At 39.8% G+C, this 19,176-nt stretch overlaps 1 protein-coding gene across 1 annotated transcript in view; it reads right to left on the bottom strand.

The window, feature by feature from the left end:
* The window catches only part of GPC6 (glypican 6), a 1,007,074-nt gene that overhangs the window by 88,830 nt on the left and 899,068 nt on the right, over positions 1-19,176 (bottom strand). The window contains exon 6 of the mRNA XM_081130061.1: positions 2,762-2,905. Coding sequence (XP_080986187.1) covers positions 2,762-2,905 — 144 coding nt within the window. The remainder of the gene's footprint in view (positions 1-2,761; positions 2,906-19,176) is intronic.

Below are 19,176 nucleotides of genomic sequence, written 5' to 3' on the forward strand. Positions count from 1 at the left end.
TCGCCTTTTCTGGAACACATGCTTCTTATAAATATTCAAGGAACATCGTTTCCGGGGGAAATTACGACAGGAGTGGGTAACATGAGATTTGTTTATAAACAAGGCTGTGCTGGATAGCAGACCCGTCAGGAGAGTCCCCAATGCATGTGTCTCGGAAAGGATTTTGTTTGACTGTTGCGCAGCATGGGCTGATTACTTCCTCACCTTCTCACAGTTCAGAGCTACGTTTTACCCGCAAAGGGAAGGCAGCCTCGGGGGAGCCGAGGGCTGCAAACCAAGATTCTGATGTGAACTCCATTCTCGCTTGTGCTTCTCAAGAATAACCCTGTATAGCTCCTTTTGATTGGAAAGAGCCCCTTGCCCTTGGGGGCTGGGAAGGTACATCCAGGTAGGTTTATGAGTGACTGTGAATTGCAAATTGCTAATTCTTACAATTTAGGAAGGAGTCAGAATTTAATTCAATACAAAATTAATAAAACTGCCATCCTTCCTTACAGGGCCTAAAGCCACGCCTATAAGGAAGTAAGTAAGACATACTGTCACAGAACATTTTAGAATAAAAATGGCTTATTGATTTCAATTCCTATGCATTGAATGGGGTCTTTTTGCACTGAGTCTGGTCCTTGTTCATGATTAACCATTACTAATTATTTTTAGAAAAATACTGATTAAAAAATATTTTTGGAGGTGCATAAAGTAGAAGAGCTTAAATCAGTTGTTTTCTACTTGCAAGCACTCTTCAAAACCTTTATATTTGGGGCATTTTGAAGATCACCAATGAAGTTCCTTTATAAAAGGCTCACATTTCAATTTTCCTATCTACCAGATTTTAAACATCGTGTGACATTTTCAAGACATTGATGCTTTATTTAGACTGTGCTAAATTGCATAAATATTGTTGTCTTGAGAAAAATATTTTTCTTGTTCCACTTCCCCTGTTTAAGTGTGTGTGTGTGTGTGTGTGTGTGCGCGTGTGTATGTGTGAGTGTATGTGTGAGTGTGTGTGTCTGTGTGTGTATGTGTATATATTAATTTCTCCTGGGGGGAAGAGAAACTGTGCTTCTATTTCACAGGGAAAAAATTAATTAGTAGTCACAGATATCATTATATGGTTCAAATTCAATTAATTTTAACCAAGTGTATAATGTACCCAAATTGTTTTTAAATCTTATTTTATTGTGGTAAGAACACTTATTATGAGATTTACCCTCCTAACAAATTTTTTAAGTGCATAATACAGTGTTGTCATCTACAGGCACAACTTATCCATCTTCTCTGTGTCCCAGTTCTTATATGAGTGTTTATGAAAATTCTGAAAAGCCTGAATTGTTCTGATAACTAAGCTGGAGGCAACTAAAATGGAGAGAGAGAGAGAGAGGGAGAAGGAGAGGGAGAGATCAAACCCATACTCACCATTTGTGCTTCTGGTTAAAAGGATTTAGACATACAAAGGAAATTTGTAAAGTAAAACCCCAAACAATGGAATCTTATGAAACCATCAGAAACAACTGGCTAGTTGTTTGGAGAAACCTAATTGGTTGTTTAAAGAAAAAAAAAAAGACCAATTTTAAACTTTTCCTGAAACTGTGAACAAAGATATGATATAATCAAGATAAAAATAGAAGGTTGAAGCAATTACCCAGATAATTCCTTTTTCAAAACCTACACAAAAGAGGGGGGTTTATTTGCTAATAAACTGCAATAAATTTATAACACAATTTAGTGGCTAACAATTCACATTGGTGCTTTGTGGATAGGCCTTTATAATGTAAGAACATTTGATTTTTATAGAGAGAATTGCTGATATGTACTTACTTTGAGGCCACACTCAACCAATTTACTCTTATGAGTTCTACACTGCAGAAGAATATTAACTAAAATGATAAAGTAATTTATTACAGTGACTAATAAAAGTATTTTCATAACTGGAAACTGAGATCTGAGTTTATATGACATAATCAGATGTGTTTCAAGTGTTTTATGCCTTTAAGATTCTCACCTAATTTGACATCAAGATAATTGGCAAAGCAACATAAACAGCACTTACAGCTACAAGTATATAAATTGTTTATGGTGCTATAAATACTATAGGTTGCACTGAAAATAATCAGGCAGTATTTCTCTGAAATTATGAGTTTTTTCATTTTTGTAGCAAAATTTGATTTTTAAAATGCATTAAAATTTGTGTTTACTACGTTTATGGATATATTTTCCAAGTAAATTGTTTTAATGCTAGATATCACTTGATCCCCTGACACACATTTAAATGGATCAAGGAGTGACTATTTCTAAGGATTCCAACTTTTAAAAGACACATGCACACACAAATGATAGTAACCTTGATTTGGGGTCTCTTGGCAAGGTCTTCCAAACAGAAAACTTTAATATAAGGACAATTCATAACCAAGTTACACTATCATAATTGAATAAATAACTGAGGCAGATGAATAAGAAATGTGCTATTGTATAATTATATTGCTGGAAGATAGAGTAGCTTAGTCGTCAAATTAATATTTCAGAAGAAATATGAAGTTGAAAATTTGGCCTTTGCATGAGTGAATTAATGGTGATAAGGCTTCTTAAATAATCGAATTCTTGACCTAAAAGGAAGATCTCATTACTTTTCAATATTCTAATTAAGACCAGGAGCAGATACAGAATGAGATGACTTTTACAACCAACTTTTCTACGTCATGTTTTCTGAAGGACAACCTTGGTAGCAGAAAGCGGCCACAATGGCCATCAATCTGAGAGAACTCACCAGCCGGTCCAAGCTCGTGCCTGCTGCAGTTGTTGGTCTTTCCTCAGGATTGTAAGGCCTGAACCGTGTATTAAAATTTTCAGGAGCTGAGCGGGCAGATCTGAGGGCTGGAGCAGGTTTGGGTTGGCCACATCCCTGAAAGACCTGGAAGAAACATTGAAAACTTAAGTAAGTTGCACAATTAGTTTCTTCCTAAGATCACGATGCTGAAGCACGCAATGCAATGTCTTTCACATTTTTCATGGAATTTTTACTTCCAATAAACTCTGATTTTGAAATTTACAGAAATCTGACCGCTAATATCACAGAAAGAATTACCCAGACAGATATGGAGTGACTGCACGCTCAAACTCTTATTTCCAACATAATCAGTCGGCCCTCATTATTCGTGGATTCCATGTTTCTGAATATGCCTACTCACCAAAATTAATTTGTAAGCCCCAAATCAATATCCATGCACTTTCGCAGACATGAGCAGAGTGACCAAACTTAGAGTTGCCCTACATGCATCGTTTCAGCCAAGTTCGAACACAGCGATGCTCTGCCTTCGACTTGGTTATCAGATCGACCGCTGCTTGATCGCAGTGCTGTGTTCAAGCAACTCTTATTTTACTGAATAATGGCCCCGAAGTGCAAAGTAGTGACTGGGATATGGCAATTGGGATATGCTGAAGAAAAGCCTCGAAGTGCTTCCTTCACGTGAAGGGGTATGTATGTATAGGAAAAACCACAGTATACATTGGATTCAGTACTTATCTGAGGTTTCAGGCATCCACTGGGGTTTTGGAACACATCCCCCATGGGTAAGGGGGTCTACTGTATTAAAAGCAGGAATTATAATAATGCTGCAGGATTAAAGGAATTGTGTCCCAGACATTTTTATATACTTGAATTTGGCATCCAATAAACATCTGTCTGGGATTCCTCTTATCGTGACGAGTGTATTTCGTGGATAGCCAAATAACCTGAGTGACTCCCCCTTGAATAATGAAAACCCTTTCCTGAAGAATTTTTGAAAACACCCTCTTAAGCAGTGGTGTGGAAATAGGACAAGCAAACCTTGGTGACATGGATAAAGTAATAGTTTTCCCTAATTTTGTTGTAGACAGCTGCTCATGTCACAATTGGGGTTGCCGTGGGAAATCAGACATTTAATTGTAATGGTCTTAGGGATGGTGCCGGCCGCTCTCCACAGTGATTTCATTCAGAGGGGCGTGGGGAGACCTACTCGGAGTTTTCAGAAACTTCTTCTCTGCAGGCTTTTGAGAGATAATGCCTTTACCAGAATTACAGGAAATACAGTAACACTTTCAGGATATTTTGATGAAGTTTAACTTTATGTTTCTCCCATTTCTACGTAGGAGATGATTCTATTCCTAGATATATCTTTTGCCCCCAGTGAGCTTTCTGGGACTATTTATGCCATCTCCTTCTTAAGTTACTTGTGTAAGTTTAGAATGCAACCCTTCTGGTTTCGTAATTTGATTCTGTGCTGTTTGACTTTAAAATAAACATTTTTCATCAGGCATATTATGGGATTACACTGAAGTACACAGAGAGCTCTCGAGTGCCATTCCCAGCGACAGATTCCACGTCGAGACACAATGGCTTTACCCTCGGGGTCGTTTCTCGCGGGCTGGACTCAGCTCTCCGTGGGCTCCGCCGTGTGCCGAGCAGAGAGCTTCCCCTTGGTTTCCCGGAGCTCGGCCTGACCATGCCATCGAGCCTCCTCTCACACACTTTCTGAAGTTGATGGTGAAAACCAGCGCCCTAAAGACAGCGGGCCCCTTCTCCCTAGAGCCCACATCGCTTCCCAGAGGCAAGGTCACTGCAGAGGGAGGGCATTAACATTTCCAAAGCCCCGGGTTCTGTGGAGTGTGCTATTCTGGATTGCTTCGAATATGACAGCTGACTTTTAGCAAGTATAAAGCCCGAGGCAAAACAATACTGGTGACCTTGCCGAGATTTCTTGAAGTCGGGCAATGAAAGAGTTAACAGACCTTTTTAATTCTACTTTTGGGGAAAATCCGGATCACTGGTTTAAGTGAAATCAAAGGAACAAGACATGCCCTGAAAGAATACGAGTGTTCTAGGAGATATTTCATCATAACAGAAAAAAACCTTACCACTTGTTTGATTTGGGAGGGGGGTGGTGGTTAATTGTAACAACAGAATATAGGTTATTTAATATCGCCTAGCAGCTTTCTGTCATTTATAACAGGGCTGGGTTTTGAAGATGGCTTGAGCGCAGAAATTGCTGGGTCTGTGATCCAAACTGAAGAAAACACTGACTCATAATTATTATGGAAACAGCAACTAACCCCACAATCAGGTGGAGACCGACATAAAAACATGTCACACTGTGTCAAATATGAATCTTGAAGGTCCTTCAACAGGATTCTATTATACCCTCAGAAAAAGGGACTTGTGAGAATAAAAGGCTTTTTAGTGTGGAAATGCCATGCTGGGGGATCAAGGACTGTTTTTCAGAATTTTACAAAACCGAAAGGGAACAGCAGCAAAGGGGACCAGAGCATCGTCTTGCCCTGTGTTTGCTTGGGCATTATAAAAAGCCCCTGCGTGAGTCTCATGTAGAGAATTTATCTTTTTTTTAAATCCTTACCTGAGGATATGTTTTTCATTAATTTTTTAGAGAGAGAAAGGGAGAGAGAGCGAGAGATAGCAAAACATCAATGTGAGAGAGAAACATTGATTGGCTGCCTCCCGCACGTGTCCCAACCAGAAATTGAACTGGCAACCCATGTACGGACCTTGACTGGGTATCGAACCCGCAACCTGCTGGCGTACACTACAGTTCTCCACCCAACTGAGCCACCCGGCCAGGGCTAGAGAATATATCTTAAACAACAAATATCTGTCATATAACTTAGATGACTTAGAAAGTAAAAATTAATAGTTTCATTTTTAATACATGCGATCTGTTAGCTAGACAAAGTATTATTAAAGCATGGGATTCACGTGATGGGTGACCGAAGGGATTCTTGTGCAGGACATTCGGACTGTCTCAGTCACTCTTCTGAGCTTGCTATAGCAGTAGTGTCATTAGACAAAGTCCTGTGGTTCTTGAGGCCCAGGACTACATTACTATAAAAGACCAATAGCCTTTTTCCTGGTGGTCTAGGTACCCCCTTTTTTTTCTATTTGGAATAAAAAAAACAGAGGAGGAATAATGTGGAGAAGGGGCCTTAGGTTAAATGAGTGTCGGTAGATCAAGGTTCTCTGCAGAGTGGTCAGGGCTGGAGATGCAGATCTAGACTATTGGCCTAAAGATGGTATTTAAAGGCCTGAAATTTGGTTGCATTTACTAAGGGCAAGTATGTAAATAGGTAGCAGATGGGGCTGAGGACAGCCCAGTGCCATGCCAACATTCAGAGGATCCTCCCTGAGCCTTAGGTGGCTGCTTTGTCAAATGGAAATAAGAATACTATTTACCACACAAATAGGCTCTGAGGATAAAATGCAATACAAGAGGCAGGAAAACAGAAGCCAGTGTCTTGGAAAATATACTGGTTTGATAATAATTAGATAATTATGTTATTCCATGATCCCTTCTTTCTAGAAGTTTTGGTTTCTGAATAACAAGGTTTGAAGAAGGGGAAAAACCCATCTGGGCTGATGCTTCTTAAATGTTTTCCACAAAATATTATTGCCAGGGGCTAACAGCAGTTACATAAACAATGGAATCCATGCGTCTAAGTCAAATGAGGTACCTTAGCTGGGCTTCATTATACTAACATGTGTACTGACTTGTCAAAAGGGAGATCACACATGGTGTTTCCCAACATTATTTGACCCAGGAGGTTCTCACAAGATGGCTCTTCCATAAACATAGCCTGGGACACACCGTGAGGCTTGCTCCAACTGGCTGGGAGAAGAAGTGATTCAGATGTAATCGCATTTACTTGGAGGTTTTTGCGAGCCATTCCACCTGCCACTACCATTATTTGAGAGAAGTACTATTTTAAGACACTCAGGGCCCTCTCTTTACAACAGAAGTGTCTAGAGAATACAGCTTTAGGCTAAGCCACCTCATTGTGGAGCAAATCATTAGCTCTACTCCTTGAAGAAAAGGAATCAGTATTACCTCCTGCCTGCTTCCCTCTAAGGGGTGTTGAAAGGGATACTTAGATAATTTGGAAAAGCATTTGGAAGTCCCAATGTAGACAGGTGCTACAGATGTGCAAAGGAATTATCCTTCCCACCTAGCTGACTCGCAAAACCTGTGGATTTCCCCGACGTATCCGGCACATGAATCCTCTCTCTTAAGAGGATTAGGAGATGATGTCTCAGAAGGCTGTTGGCATTCTGAAATTAAAGATAGAAAGCGCTGAAAGAAGAAACGTTTAGAAGGGACAAGAAAGAGAGGGAGGTGTGCTGATCACAGGTGTGAATGCTGTGTCTTAGGTTCCTAAATACAAGTACTTTTCCTATAAGAACGTAGCAGCATCTTAACATATTTCCCTTAAAATAAACTAGCACGATGTGTACTTTCCCCCAGAAACTCATAGCTTTATACCTATAACTCTGTCTTTTTTATCTTTTGCAGGTTGATTATACCTCCACAAAAGTCATTACTGGAAACTTGAGAAGCAGGGGCTGCAGGTCAATCCTGTCTCAGCTCCAGAGCTTTTAAACATATTCTGTCTTCGCTGTTTCTACTCAGTGGGCTTTTACTATGGTGGGAAAGTTGTTGCTAGTCCCATAAATTGTTTTGAAATTTGCAAAGGGAACTCTAATCTTTTATATTAACATAGGTGGCATTTAATGCTACCTAGATTTAGCTGGACTGATGTTTTGAGAGTAAGAATCTTTTATTTACTTATTAGATTCTAATTTGTATTACAGTGTTAATGAGTGAACTATTTGTTAGATGACCACTTGGGGAATTCAAATCTATCCAGTTTGTTCCCAAGGAAACAGAAGCTATCATATCTGCATCTGCTCTACACATATTTTGCCCAAGTGCGGCTGTTATTTTCATGAGAGACAGCTGTGGTGCAATAGAAAGGTCACGAGTAACAGTTTAAAAGCCTGGAGTCCTAACTTTGGTCATTTTCCTGACACCTGTGTGACCTTGGGGTAACATGTTCTCCCCAATTCTCAAGGCTGTTGTGAAGATAAAATAATAGGATGCTTAAAAAAATGCACTGAAAGAATGAGGTATAGAGATGTATTGTCATCTGAAGTAATCTGTAATTAAATAGGACATAACAGTCACCAAATCAAATCCATAGATTTTGCAGAGTGATGCATAAATAATTTAAGCTCCATGAAGAACAGGATCTTATGCATTTGGCTCACTACTATATCCCAGAACCTGTAAGAGATCTCACTACGCAATATGTGTTTGGGAAAAAAAAGGAGAATAAAAGGCTATGGATAAATAAAAATTTTATAATTTCTCCCTTTTGCAAACATTTATTGAAGGCAATTAGGAGGTAGATTTCTGTAATGAGAAAGAAAGATAGGAAAGGAAAGAGAATTAACAGTTACTGAGAGCCTGGGACGGACAGGCACTCACCGTGCTTTGTTTTATACACTTGTCTCAAAGAATCAATTGTGTCTTCAAAATCAAAGTTTAACACTTCTTCCTTAGGCTTTAGAAAATACAATGAATCATGCGTCTACATAAAAAAAAATCATTTGATATTTCCTTTACTCATTTCAGTGCCAACCTAGAGCAAAACCAAAGCAATAACTTTAAGTTGATAAGTAGAACCCAAAATAACCCTCTTTCTTTCTTTTTCTGTCATGCAGAATCTTTGACTTATTTAATTTATTGGAGTGATATTGGCTCATAAAATCACGCAGGTTTCAAGTGTACTACTCAATAAAACATCATCTGCACGCTGCACTGTGCGCCCATTGCCTCAAGAAAAGTCTCTTTCCATCCCCATTTTCCCCCTTTGCCCACCTCCACCTACCCCCAACCCTCCCCCTTTGGCTGTCACTACACTGTTGTCTGTGTCCCGTTCCATCCATGCTGTCCCAAAGGGTAAGAGATCCTTCCTTTTTATAGCTGCATAGTATTCCATTGTGTAAATGTACCACACATCTGCTGATGGGCACTGGGGCTGCTTCCAGATCTTAGCTATTGTAAATAATGCTGCAATGAACACAGGGGTGCATATATTCTTCCTAATGAGTGTTTCAGGTTTCTTCCGATATATTCCCAGAAGTGGGATTTCTGGGTCAAAAGGTAGCTCCATTTTTCATTTTTTGAGGAAATTCCTATTTTCCACAGCAGCCGAAACAATCTGCATTCCCACTAAGTGCACTAGGGCTCCCTTTCCCCCACATCCTCGCCAACGCTTGTTGTGTGTTGATTTATTGATGACAGCCATTCTGGCAGGCTTGGGGTGATATCTTATTGTGGTTCTAATCTGCATCTCTCTGAAAAATCCTCCCTGAAAAATCCTGTTTCTTGATCATTTGCAAATAGCTACTCACTGTGATTGACAAGCCAATTAGAGAGCAGAGGTCTTTGTGTATAAAAGAGTCGGGCTTGGCTCTGTCATTGCTGGTGGGCAAGCTAGGGGCCATGGGTTCTAGGGATAACTGGGCTCCCAACTCGGGCAATGGCTGTTTCCCATAGCAGAGTGGAAGACGGCCTGGGCTGTGTGCAGAGCCTCCCTTCCGCTGCAGTGGTTGCAAGCAGCACAGCCCTGTCCCTAACTGCCTAGGTTTGGCACAGAGCTGGTGGCCCTTTCTCAAAGTGGAAGTGAAGTGTGAGAACTGAAATGGGTGTGCAAAGGAATGTCCACACATCATTAGTAAACAGATGCGAAGTTAAAATATTTAAAAAAACCCATTTCATTAAAAGTAGCTGCAAGAAGACCTACATAGTCATACAAGATTAAGAGTAAAGCAGCACCCTAGAGCCTCATTTCACACATTTTCCTCAAGTGCTAATGGCATTCTGCTAATATCATGTGAAATTTTTTTCCCCTGAATATAAATTTAAAACATTTTTAATACTGCCCGGCCGGGCATGGCTCAGCGGTTGAGTGTCGACCTAGGATCCAGGAGATCGGGGTTCGATTCCTGGTCAGGGCACATGCCCGGGTTGCGGGCTCGATCCCCAGTCAGGGGCGTGCAGGAGGCAGCCGATCAATGACTCTCTCATCATTGATGTTTCTATCTCTCTCTCCCTCTCCCTTCCTCTCTCTGAAATCAATAAAGACATATTTAAAAAAAAAAAATAACATTTTTAATACTGACTTCTTTCTTTAGCTGTAAAATCATTATACTGATTGCACAAACATTTCAAATAGAGTTATTTATTTTTAGCTTTTTACTTTTATTAGTTTGCCAATGTCCCTTATGGATTGCCTTTTAAGGAAATAGGTTTTCTTCCGTATGTCTCAGAACAATCTCTCATCTTTCCCCTTCCCTTCCCTCTCCCCCTCTTCCTCTCTTTTCCTTTGCTCCCTGATTCATGTTTTTCTTCCCTTAAAGGTTGATTACAATGGTCCTTTGGCCAAGTTCTTTGGCAAACTCTAAGTCCCTGGACGGGTCCAGGAATCTGTGAAGCAAATTCTGGGTTGTACTGAATCAAGTCAGATCATCAATTTCAGTTTTGGCTGCTTTTTATTGGCTTCAATTTTCGAAAGCCAGCTACCGCGTCAGTTTTAAGGTTTTGATAATCTACTCTGATGCTTACGCAGCTGGGTTCCAGAATATGTCAGATGTGTTGCATACTTTTAAAAATCGATTCTTCAATAAAAGCAAGTTCTTTCCATTTGCTTGAGAAGATGATTTTTTTTCCCCTTGAAGCTTTTGCATTCCTTAAACAACAGAACATCTTGATATTTCCTCCCAAATGGTGGAAAAGCACAAAGCACATTTTGAGTGTGGAGAGAAAGAAACCCTAACCCCATTGGCCTAGCTAAAGGATTGTTTCATATGCTCTTTGTTTATAAGGTTTAAAGCAATTTTTAGAGATCACTTTGCAAAATTTACATATATATGTAAATTTCATCAGCTTGGCTCTGTGTCATTCATTCAACCCACCTTTCAACAAATATTTGTTGTGTCACTAAGGCCAGATATAGGTGCTGGGGATATGCCAACTGGACATGTCCCTGTTCTCATGAGGTTCTGACAAGAAATCAGGCCATTATGACAGAATGTAATAACTGTGATGGGAGCACCCACGAGGGACAACTAACCCAGGCTGGAGAGTCAGAGGAAGATTCCTAGAATAGCAATGATGTGCCCAAGCTGGTTCTTACTGGCTCATCAGACCACATGTTAAATTTTCAGGAATTACGCAAGCCAGTCATTAAACACAGTGATCATTAAAAGTTAAATTGTATGCACTTATCATTATATAAATTATACTGAAAACAAAGGTAATATATACTCAGAACTTATTACTTTCTAATTACTATTATTTATGCTCTGAGGCTATTTATACCAATTATATCCTGAGGTCATTTTTATGTATAATTATATAATGCTGTGCTACTCTGTGTTCAGTGACATCATGTTGGTAGCTTGAAATCACCACAGAAATTGGCAAACACTACTAAGTAGCATGTTTTCTGCACAGAGATCTGGTTGTGCAAACATGCGCCGATATACCACTGACTCTTGCCTGGGAAGTGAAGAAATGGTTGGAGTATGCCTGGCAAATGGCTTGTGTCTGGAGTGTGGGGCGGGGAAGATAGCATGCTCCAGGATGAGGGAACAGCCTGCACAAAAGCATGGAGGTGACAGAGGATGGTTCTGAGCCACAGAGCCAAGGCTGTTCTGTGTCTGGTACATATAGGGTCCTCTTATCTCTCAGATGAAAACTTCTATTAGGGCTCAGGCTTTGCTGGTCTCACTCACTACAACCTCCACAGCATCTAGTAGGGTTCTCAGATGACAGATGCTCAATAAATACCGGCTTTAATAGTTTAAGGTGCAGAGAGCGGTGAGTAGAGGGCCTGGAGGGGCAGGCTAAGGACCACATCTTGCAGGGCTATGTCTGGGCTTTGTTCTAATGGCAACAGAGAACTGTGGAAAGATATTAAGCAGGGGAGTGATGTGAACATATTTACATTTTCAGGAATCCCTCTGGCTACAGTGCGGGAGATGGATTGGAGTGTGGCAAAACCAAAGGCAGGAAATTAACCACGATGCTATAATCCACGCGTGAGGTCACAGAATTAGGGGAGCTGCTGTGAATGGATTCAAGGGATATTTAGAATGACTGTTTAATTGGTTTCACTGTGGGTTGGCTCTGAGGGTAAAGGAGAGGAGTCAGCATAGTTTCTGGCCGGGACCAAAGAGCAGTAAGAGTCTTTCTCCTGGATAAAGGATCCTGGGAGAGAGAAGGGTTTGTGGGGGGACCATGAGCTCAGTTTTGGGCAGGCGTACTTGAGGCGGCAGGTGGAGGTGTGCAGCAGACAGCTGGGTAAACAGATGTGATCAGGAGAGTAATCTGGGCTAGAGAGAGACTTGGGATGAAAACTCTCATTGTTGCCAGAGCAAACTCAGGAAATTGTGTTCCAGGCAGTCTGGATTTTCTACACAAGAATTCTTTATATCACCCATCCCGCAAACCCCATGTTTTAAAAAATAGATTGTCTAGCTAACAGGTGACACGTATTAGTGAATAATTTATTTTTTTTTTACTTTGCAAGGCATCTAAGCTATTTGGAAGATGTTTAAGATATATTCTGGGGCAATGAGGAGGTAATATGAAAGAGATGAACATAAAGTGTTAGTAGAAAAAGACCTAGAGAAAACCATATATCATTGCAAGTTCTCCAGCAGATCAAGTAGCTGTAACCACGCAGAGGTAGCTCTTTCACACATTTAAATACAGGCTGGCTGGGCAATGACCGTACCAGGATCAAACCAGGTGGCATATCCCTGAGTAGGAGGGAACTGTTAAGAGCTGGGGATAACTGTGTATTTGTGAGACTGGGCGGAGGCCATTCACATTCCTCTGACACAATAACCCACTATCCTTGGGAAGCTTGGTTCTAGGGAGGCAGTTCTCTGCAAGGTGGAAGAGGTTGGGAGAAGACTTTCTTTCAGGAGAGCAAAAGGGTATCTTTTGCTGTTCCTAAGAACACTCTGAGTGTTAAAAATGGAATTAAGTTGCAATCACCTACTCTTGAGTACACTACAGTAAATGCAATCTTCTCATTTTTTGCCCTGAAGTTAAAGTGAAAGAAAAATCTTAGGCTAAATCTCCTAAGGTTATGGATAATCAGGAGCTGCATTTTATCATCAAAAGGAGAAAAAAAATTATTCCTTTTATGTGAAAGAAAAGTTAAAACTAGTTTGCTTTAGGTGCATTTTCTATAAATACATCACAAGCATTTTTTTTCAAACCTGCATTTTACTTTATCAAAAAAGGTGTTTCCTGCCCCACCCCACCCCCGCCTTGTAGCTAGCATCTGAAAAATCTCGTCCTATTATCCAGTGATGTTACAAACAGGACTGGAATAGATTCTAGTTTTCTTTGTATAGAAACGAAGAATCAAAGAATAAAAGATGTCTCAAGGTCATTGCTTCTTGGTGTGATATTATAAGAGAGAGCTGATGGGCAGAATGTAAACTTTGAAATTTGAATAACTTGAGAAAATATTCTGAATTAAGAAATCATTGAGAACTTGCTCTTTTTTTTTTTCTTTCTTTTTCAAGAAAGAAGAAAACTAAAATAGAACTAGAAATAGAACATAAAGCTTTATAAATTGTATGGCCATTTGCTTTTTTCTCAGAGATCAGACAGAAGGGACTGAACCACTTGTCAGTGGAGCAGGCCAGTTATTCCCTTAATGTCAGAATAATGCGATATTAGGCAGAGGCGGCTGAAATCCTCTAAACCTGTGCTCTGCTGGCACTGGTGGAGCCAACGGGCACAGGCCAGATGTCAGGTTGCTGACATGATCTGTACCCATCCCGCACTTTCCTCCAGCCTGCTTTCTTCTGAAGGTCTGTCCATTAGACATTTATTCAGTGCCATGCCATGCCATGTCATAGGCCAGGCAGAGATATGTGTCCCTTTTGAGGTGCTCCTCTGCCATTGAAAACATCACATATACAAGTGGATTTAAATATAAGTGTGTTTGTATCAGACCTGCTCTTCTGATCTTAGATGCTAAAGATAAGTTCCCATACCAACAACAAAGAGGTGAAACTAATCAGTGCTCTTTATAATTTATGTATTATAGGAATTTTCAATAATAATTATTAAAATGCTTAACTTTTATGAGTGGTTTTCATTTGACACATTTCATGCTAAGCATTTTATGTGGATGATATAATTTTATCCTGAAATGACCTGTGAATGAATACAACTAGCATCCTCATTTTTTTAGAAGAAAAATTTGTTTTTATTTACTTTTTAAAATTTTACTTTTCAATTACATAGATAATCAATATTATTTTAGTTTCAGGTGTACAGCATAGTGGTTAGATAATTCAAGTAGCATCCTCATTTTTAATGTGAATTAATTGAGTTCAGACAGATAAATAATTTGCCCAAGTCACAGCTAGTAAAAACCAGATTCCAGATCTGTCTGATGTAAAAATCTGATCTTGTAACCTTTTTGCTATTTTCAAGAATACTAGACTAACGTCAAGTACATTTTAAGGTAGTTTCTATTCTTTATTGTTGACATCTCTGTGGCATTATCCTTTCATGTGTGAATTCAATTAAGCAAAATGTACTGTTCCTTCCATGTGCCAAATGACATGTTACTATGGCTCTCTGGAGAATGTGGGGATGAGTAAGATGTAGTTCCTGTCCCCCACTGATTTATAATCCTGGGAAGAAGTAGGTAAATACTCAGGTAACCACACCAAAGGAATGATGTTTACTGCTTTAAGAAGAGCACAGGTAATACAGGGGCTCAAAGAGAGGAAAATGCATGTTATTGGAAGAAACACATTTATTTGAACTAAATTCTAAGCAATGTCCTCAAAAACCAAAGAAAGATTTTTTTTTCATGTGAATTCCCAGGTATTTTTTATATCTGAATGTATTGGGGGGGGGGGGGAAAGATCCAGAGAAAAGAAATATATCTAGATGCTAGAAAAAGTAGCCTTATAGTTAATGAAAAGATAATGTTAATAATGGAAACTGTTAGAACTGGAATGGGGACATTGGGGACATTTCAATCAACCCCTGATGCTACAGATGAGGAAACTAAGGCCCACCAGCTACAGGCAGAAATTACTATATTCCTTTTTTTGTTCTCTTAGGCTTTTTTTTTTTTTTTTTGGTCTTTATTTGAGCTATAGATTCAGAAATAATTGCCTGGAGAAAATTAAGTACCTGAAGGCCATCCTGCTCTTCTCTAATGGGCTCTACTCTCATCTGTAATAAGTATGAATTGAATGGATGGTTTCAATTGGAATTTAGTTAAGTCTTCCTTCTTAATTTAGATTATATCTGACAAACCAATCTTTTCCTGGATTAGATTTGAAATTACTCCTAATATAGCTACATTATATGGAGTGAGATAAGTTTCATCTTCCCTGATAGGGTAAGGAGATTATCAACGCATTTGAAATTCACAGGCAGAGCTTCAAAGTTTCTTCCTCCCTTCTCTTGGGAACTTTCTGAAAACCTGCAAAGTTCCTGGATTTGGGTGGGTAAAAGAAGCGGTGCAATAATGAGGGGGCTTTCCTGTCTTCGGTGAAGATTGTGAAGTTGGTGAATGTGATCAGCTAACTTGGTGCTTGAAGAACTAGCAGCCTGTGTTTCTTATCAGCAGGTTCCCTGTAGAATGTTTCAGGCAAGTGCTCTCTTAGGTGGCTGGTCCCTCCACTGCTGAAATATATCTGGTCCTGGTGGGAAAACGCTTACTGAGGAAACAGTGGCACACTGGGACAATCTATTTCTTTGGTTCAGACAGTTCTGGGTTGCAGTCCCCGACTGGCCACTTTGTTTCAACACCTCAGACAAGCTACTTAATATCTCTAAATTTAACACTTTACCTGTAAAACCAGGAAATGCTTTACAAGATTGCAGTGAGGATTTGAAATAAATATGTAAGGCATCTAGAAAAAGACTGACACAAAGGCAGAGAATCTGTTTTGTCTTCTATTGTATTTCCTATGCCTGAGATTTGTTGAATGAATATAGTAGGTGCTCAACTAATGGTAGGCATGATGATTATCATTGTTACTAAGTGATTATTTGTCTAAAAAGAACCGACAAAAGTTTTAATATGCTATTCTCCTCAGTCTTTAAACATATATATAATATAATATATCATATGTAATATAATACTGTACAAATGATATACAAATCAAGAGTTTGAAACATGTAAAGAGTGTCACAATGTTATTACCAACATATAACTTGATCATAGAGATTGGTTAGCCAATGTATTTTTTAAAAGCAATGTCAGTGTGCCTTACCCCTAACAGCTTAGCTGTGGGCTAACTAGGAGAGGAACACCTATAAAAACAGATCTAAGACAAGAGTAGAGCTTGAACATACATAGTGGCAATGGGCCTTTTCATTAATCTGTAGGTATCACTAATTCATGATCTCGAAGATGAAGTACAAAAGATGAGCTCTTCCTTGCTACAGATACGATGAGAATCACTGCATTAGAAGAGGGGGATTAGATATATAGCACTGTGGTGTATTTATCTTTTGTCTTCAGATAGAAGGGAGAAAAAGTACACTTTTATGCACTGTACTATTAAAACTCTAGGAAAGATTGGAAGCAATGAATGGTGGTCTATATAAAAGAAACATTTCACTAGCATTTAGTATGATGAGATTCCGACAGAAAGACAGACAGCTTGAGTCCAGGCTTTACCATCTCTGTTTCCTTACCTTCTTCACGAACTTTCTCTTAATCTTCGATCTCATCAGCGAATACTTGCTGAGCCCTGCCCTTGTGCGAGGCTGGCTTTCTGAGCACCCACATCATTGTGGCGCTGTGACTAGCGATGTGGGCCCTGCGATCTGACACCCTCTACGTGCTTTTCACACACCATGAAATCTTTGTAAATTTCTTAACTTTGCTAAGCCGTGGTTTGCTTATCTGGAAAGGTCTCTCTCATCACAAGCATCGTTATATTATATGATTTAAGCCATGTAAGGCACAGCACAGTCCCTGACAGGAAGCATTCAACAGTTATAAATATCGTGCTTTTCTGAAAGAGGCTCGGGGAATGACTTTTATCCATAACTGCTGTATAAGATAAATAATTTTCCAAGGAGAAGTTGTCAATAATATCCTGGAGTAAAAAGTCTTTTTCATTTGTAAGGTTTACAACTCTCAGGATGTCTGGCCCACAATTAAGATAAAGTTTCTGGTCTTACTCAAAGCTCACCTATCAGAAGTTAACGAAGTCTCTGGTTACGCAAATACTCCGGTGGAAGTCTGGAAATCAAGAACTTCAAATTTGATAAGACTATTTATCAACAGAGACTGAGGGTTCCTTTGGAAAGGGAAAAATTCAACCATCCAGTTCTTAGCTTTAGGCTTTAGTGCATGCATAATTTCATGGAGGTGGCTTATAGGGAAAACAGAACTACATATTTCCAAATTCTAGTCCCTTGAAGAAATAAGACCTCTTTCAGAACATATCCATTCCATCAGCAAATCCTGTGGCTGTTTCCCGGTAAATGTGGCCACATTCCCGCCACCTTGTATACACTATGTTAAAGGCTGGCTTTGGTCTTCTGGATCAGACCCTGCCTCCTGTCCCATCCCTCGTCCCTCTTTCCTGCAGAGCTCCAGCTGCCCTTCTCTCTCTCCCTTCCCTAACTCACTCCATCACCTTTTCTCTGTCAAAACTACCCGATACACTTTCAAAAATGTTTCTAACGTATTTGAATTTTTTTGTACTACTATTTTATGACCCTCCATACTATATCTTCTCATGTGAGTGTACTCTTAGATGTCCTATATTATTTCTACTCTTAATTTTGACAATTCTTACAAAGAAATGTGCCCTTAACAAAGTAGAACCAGAAGCATGGATACATGGAACAGACTGACAGCTGTCAGAGGGGAGGGGGATGGGGGGACCAGATGAAAGAAGGTGAAGAGATTAGCCAAAGAACATACGCGTAACCCATGGGCATGGAAAACAGTGTGGTGAAGGCGGGGGGTGGAAGGGGAGGGGAAAATGGGGGATATCTGTAATAATGTCAACGATAAAAATAAAGTCCAGTCCTTACGCACAGTCACACTATTCCAGTGTAGTTGGACAAATTCCACAAAAATGTCTCATCCATATTCTGGTAACAAAGAGAGTCCATCTAACCTCTTGGAGAATCTTTAATAGAGTAATTTGACTTGACCATGCCCACGTGCACATGCCAATGAAAACTTCAACTTCTAAGAAGTGTGGGTGCTCTCAAGTCCCAGACAGTTTGGTCCACATGGTTTTTCATGCCCTTTTCTCCAGAGCGGTTTGAGCATCAGCAACCTTGGTGCCTGGTTACTCAAGCACTGCTGGGATGTTTGACCTCTGAAAGCAATGTTAATTGGTTTCTAGGCATTGGATGTGAGAGGAATAGGTGACTGTTATTTTTTCACAGTAAAGAAGGAAAACAGCTTTTCATGGAACCACAAAAAGGGGTATTTCACTAACAGGTGATGGCAATTTGGAGCACCCTTCTTTACACGGGGTCTCCCAAGCTCATTAAAACCCAAAACAAGGCCTGTGAAACTCTCGGCCCATTTATCTCCCAGACTGGATTCCCTCCTACCCAACATTCTACTTGTTCACCCTGAAAAGCCCAAATCTGGTTTGATTCATACTCAGCCAAGAGACCGAGTTGGATTCCATGGCTCTCTTCCTGCTCTCCTTACAACCACCCATTCCCTCCTCCTTGATTACATTTGAAATCCCTTTCACAAAGGATTTTAAAATCAAAGGAAGCTAAGCACAACTCCTTGCCTGACATATATTTGTGTGAATAACTTTCCGTTAAAATGCAGTCACCAGGTTTAAATGACTGAGGTAGATTTGGTTAGTGTTTCAGGACAAGGGGACTGGTGAAAAGAAAGGCAGTATGCAGTCAGTCAGCAATGTGGGTGAAAAAAGTGATGAAGAAAAAGGCTGGGGACCCATTGCAAACTTCTCAATTTTGCTTAAGGTGGGTCCTGTTTATCTTTAAATGGGTGGGGACAAATAAAAATCATGCACCTGGTATTTGTGTTCTGCAGCTGCAAACCCAAAAGCTCTGTCTCAAATGATTTATGAAAATGAACTGGTTTTTTTCTTTGAATGTGTGCTTGACTTCACACAAAGGAGCATTTTTCCCTGAAGATACATTAATGAAGGCTACACCATCGTCTTAAAGAAGGAAGTCAGGTGGAATGTTTATTTACAGTTGAACATATAGGACATTTGCACAGCTGAAGATATAATTAGAAGTTCCTCGAGAGAGGACAGGGTAAGAGTGTGCAGAA

Source organism: Miniopterus schreibersii (assembly GCF_964146895.1).
Source record: "Miniopterus schreibersii genome assembly, chromosome: 2".
NCBI lineage: Eukaryota > Metazoa > Chordata > Mammalia > Chiroptera > Miniopteridae > Miniopterus > Miniopterus schreibersii.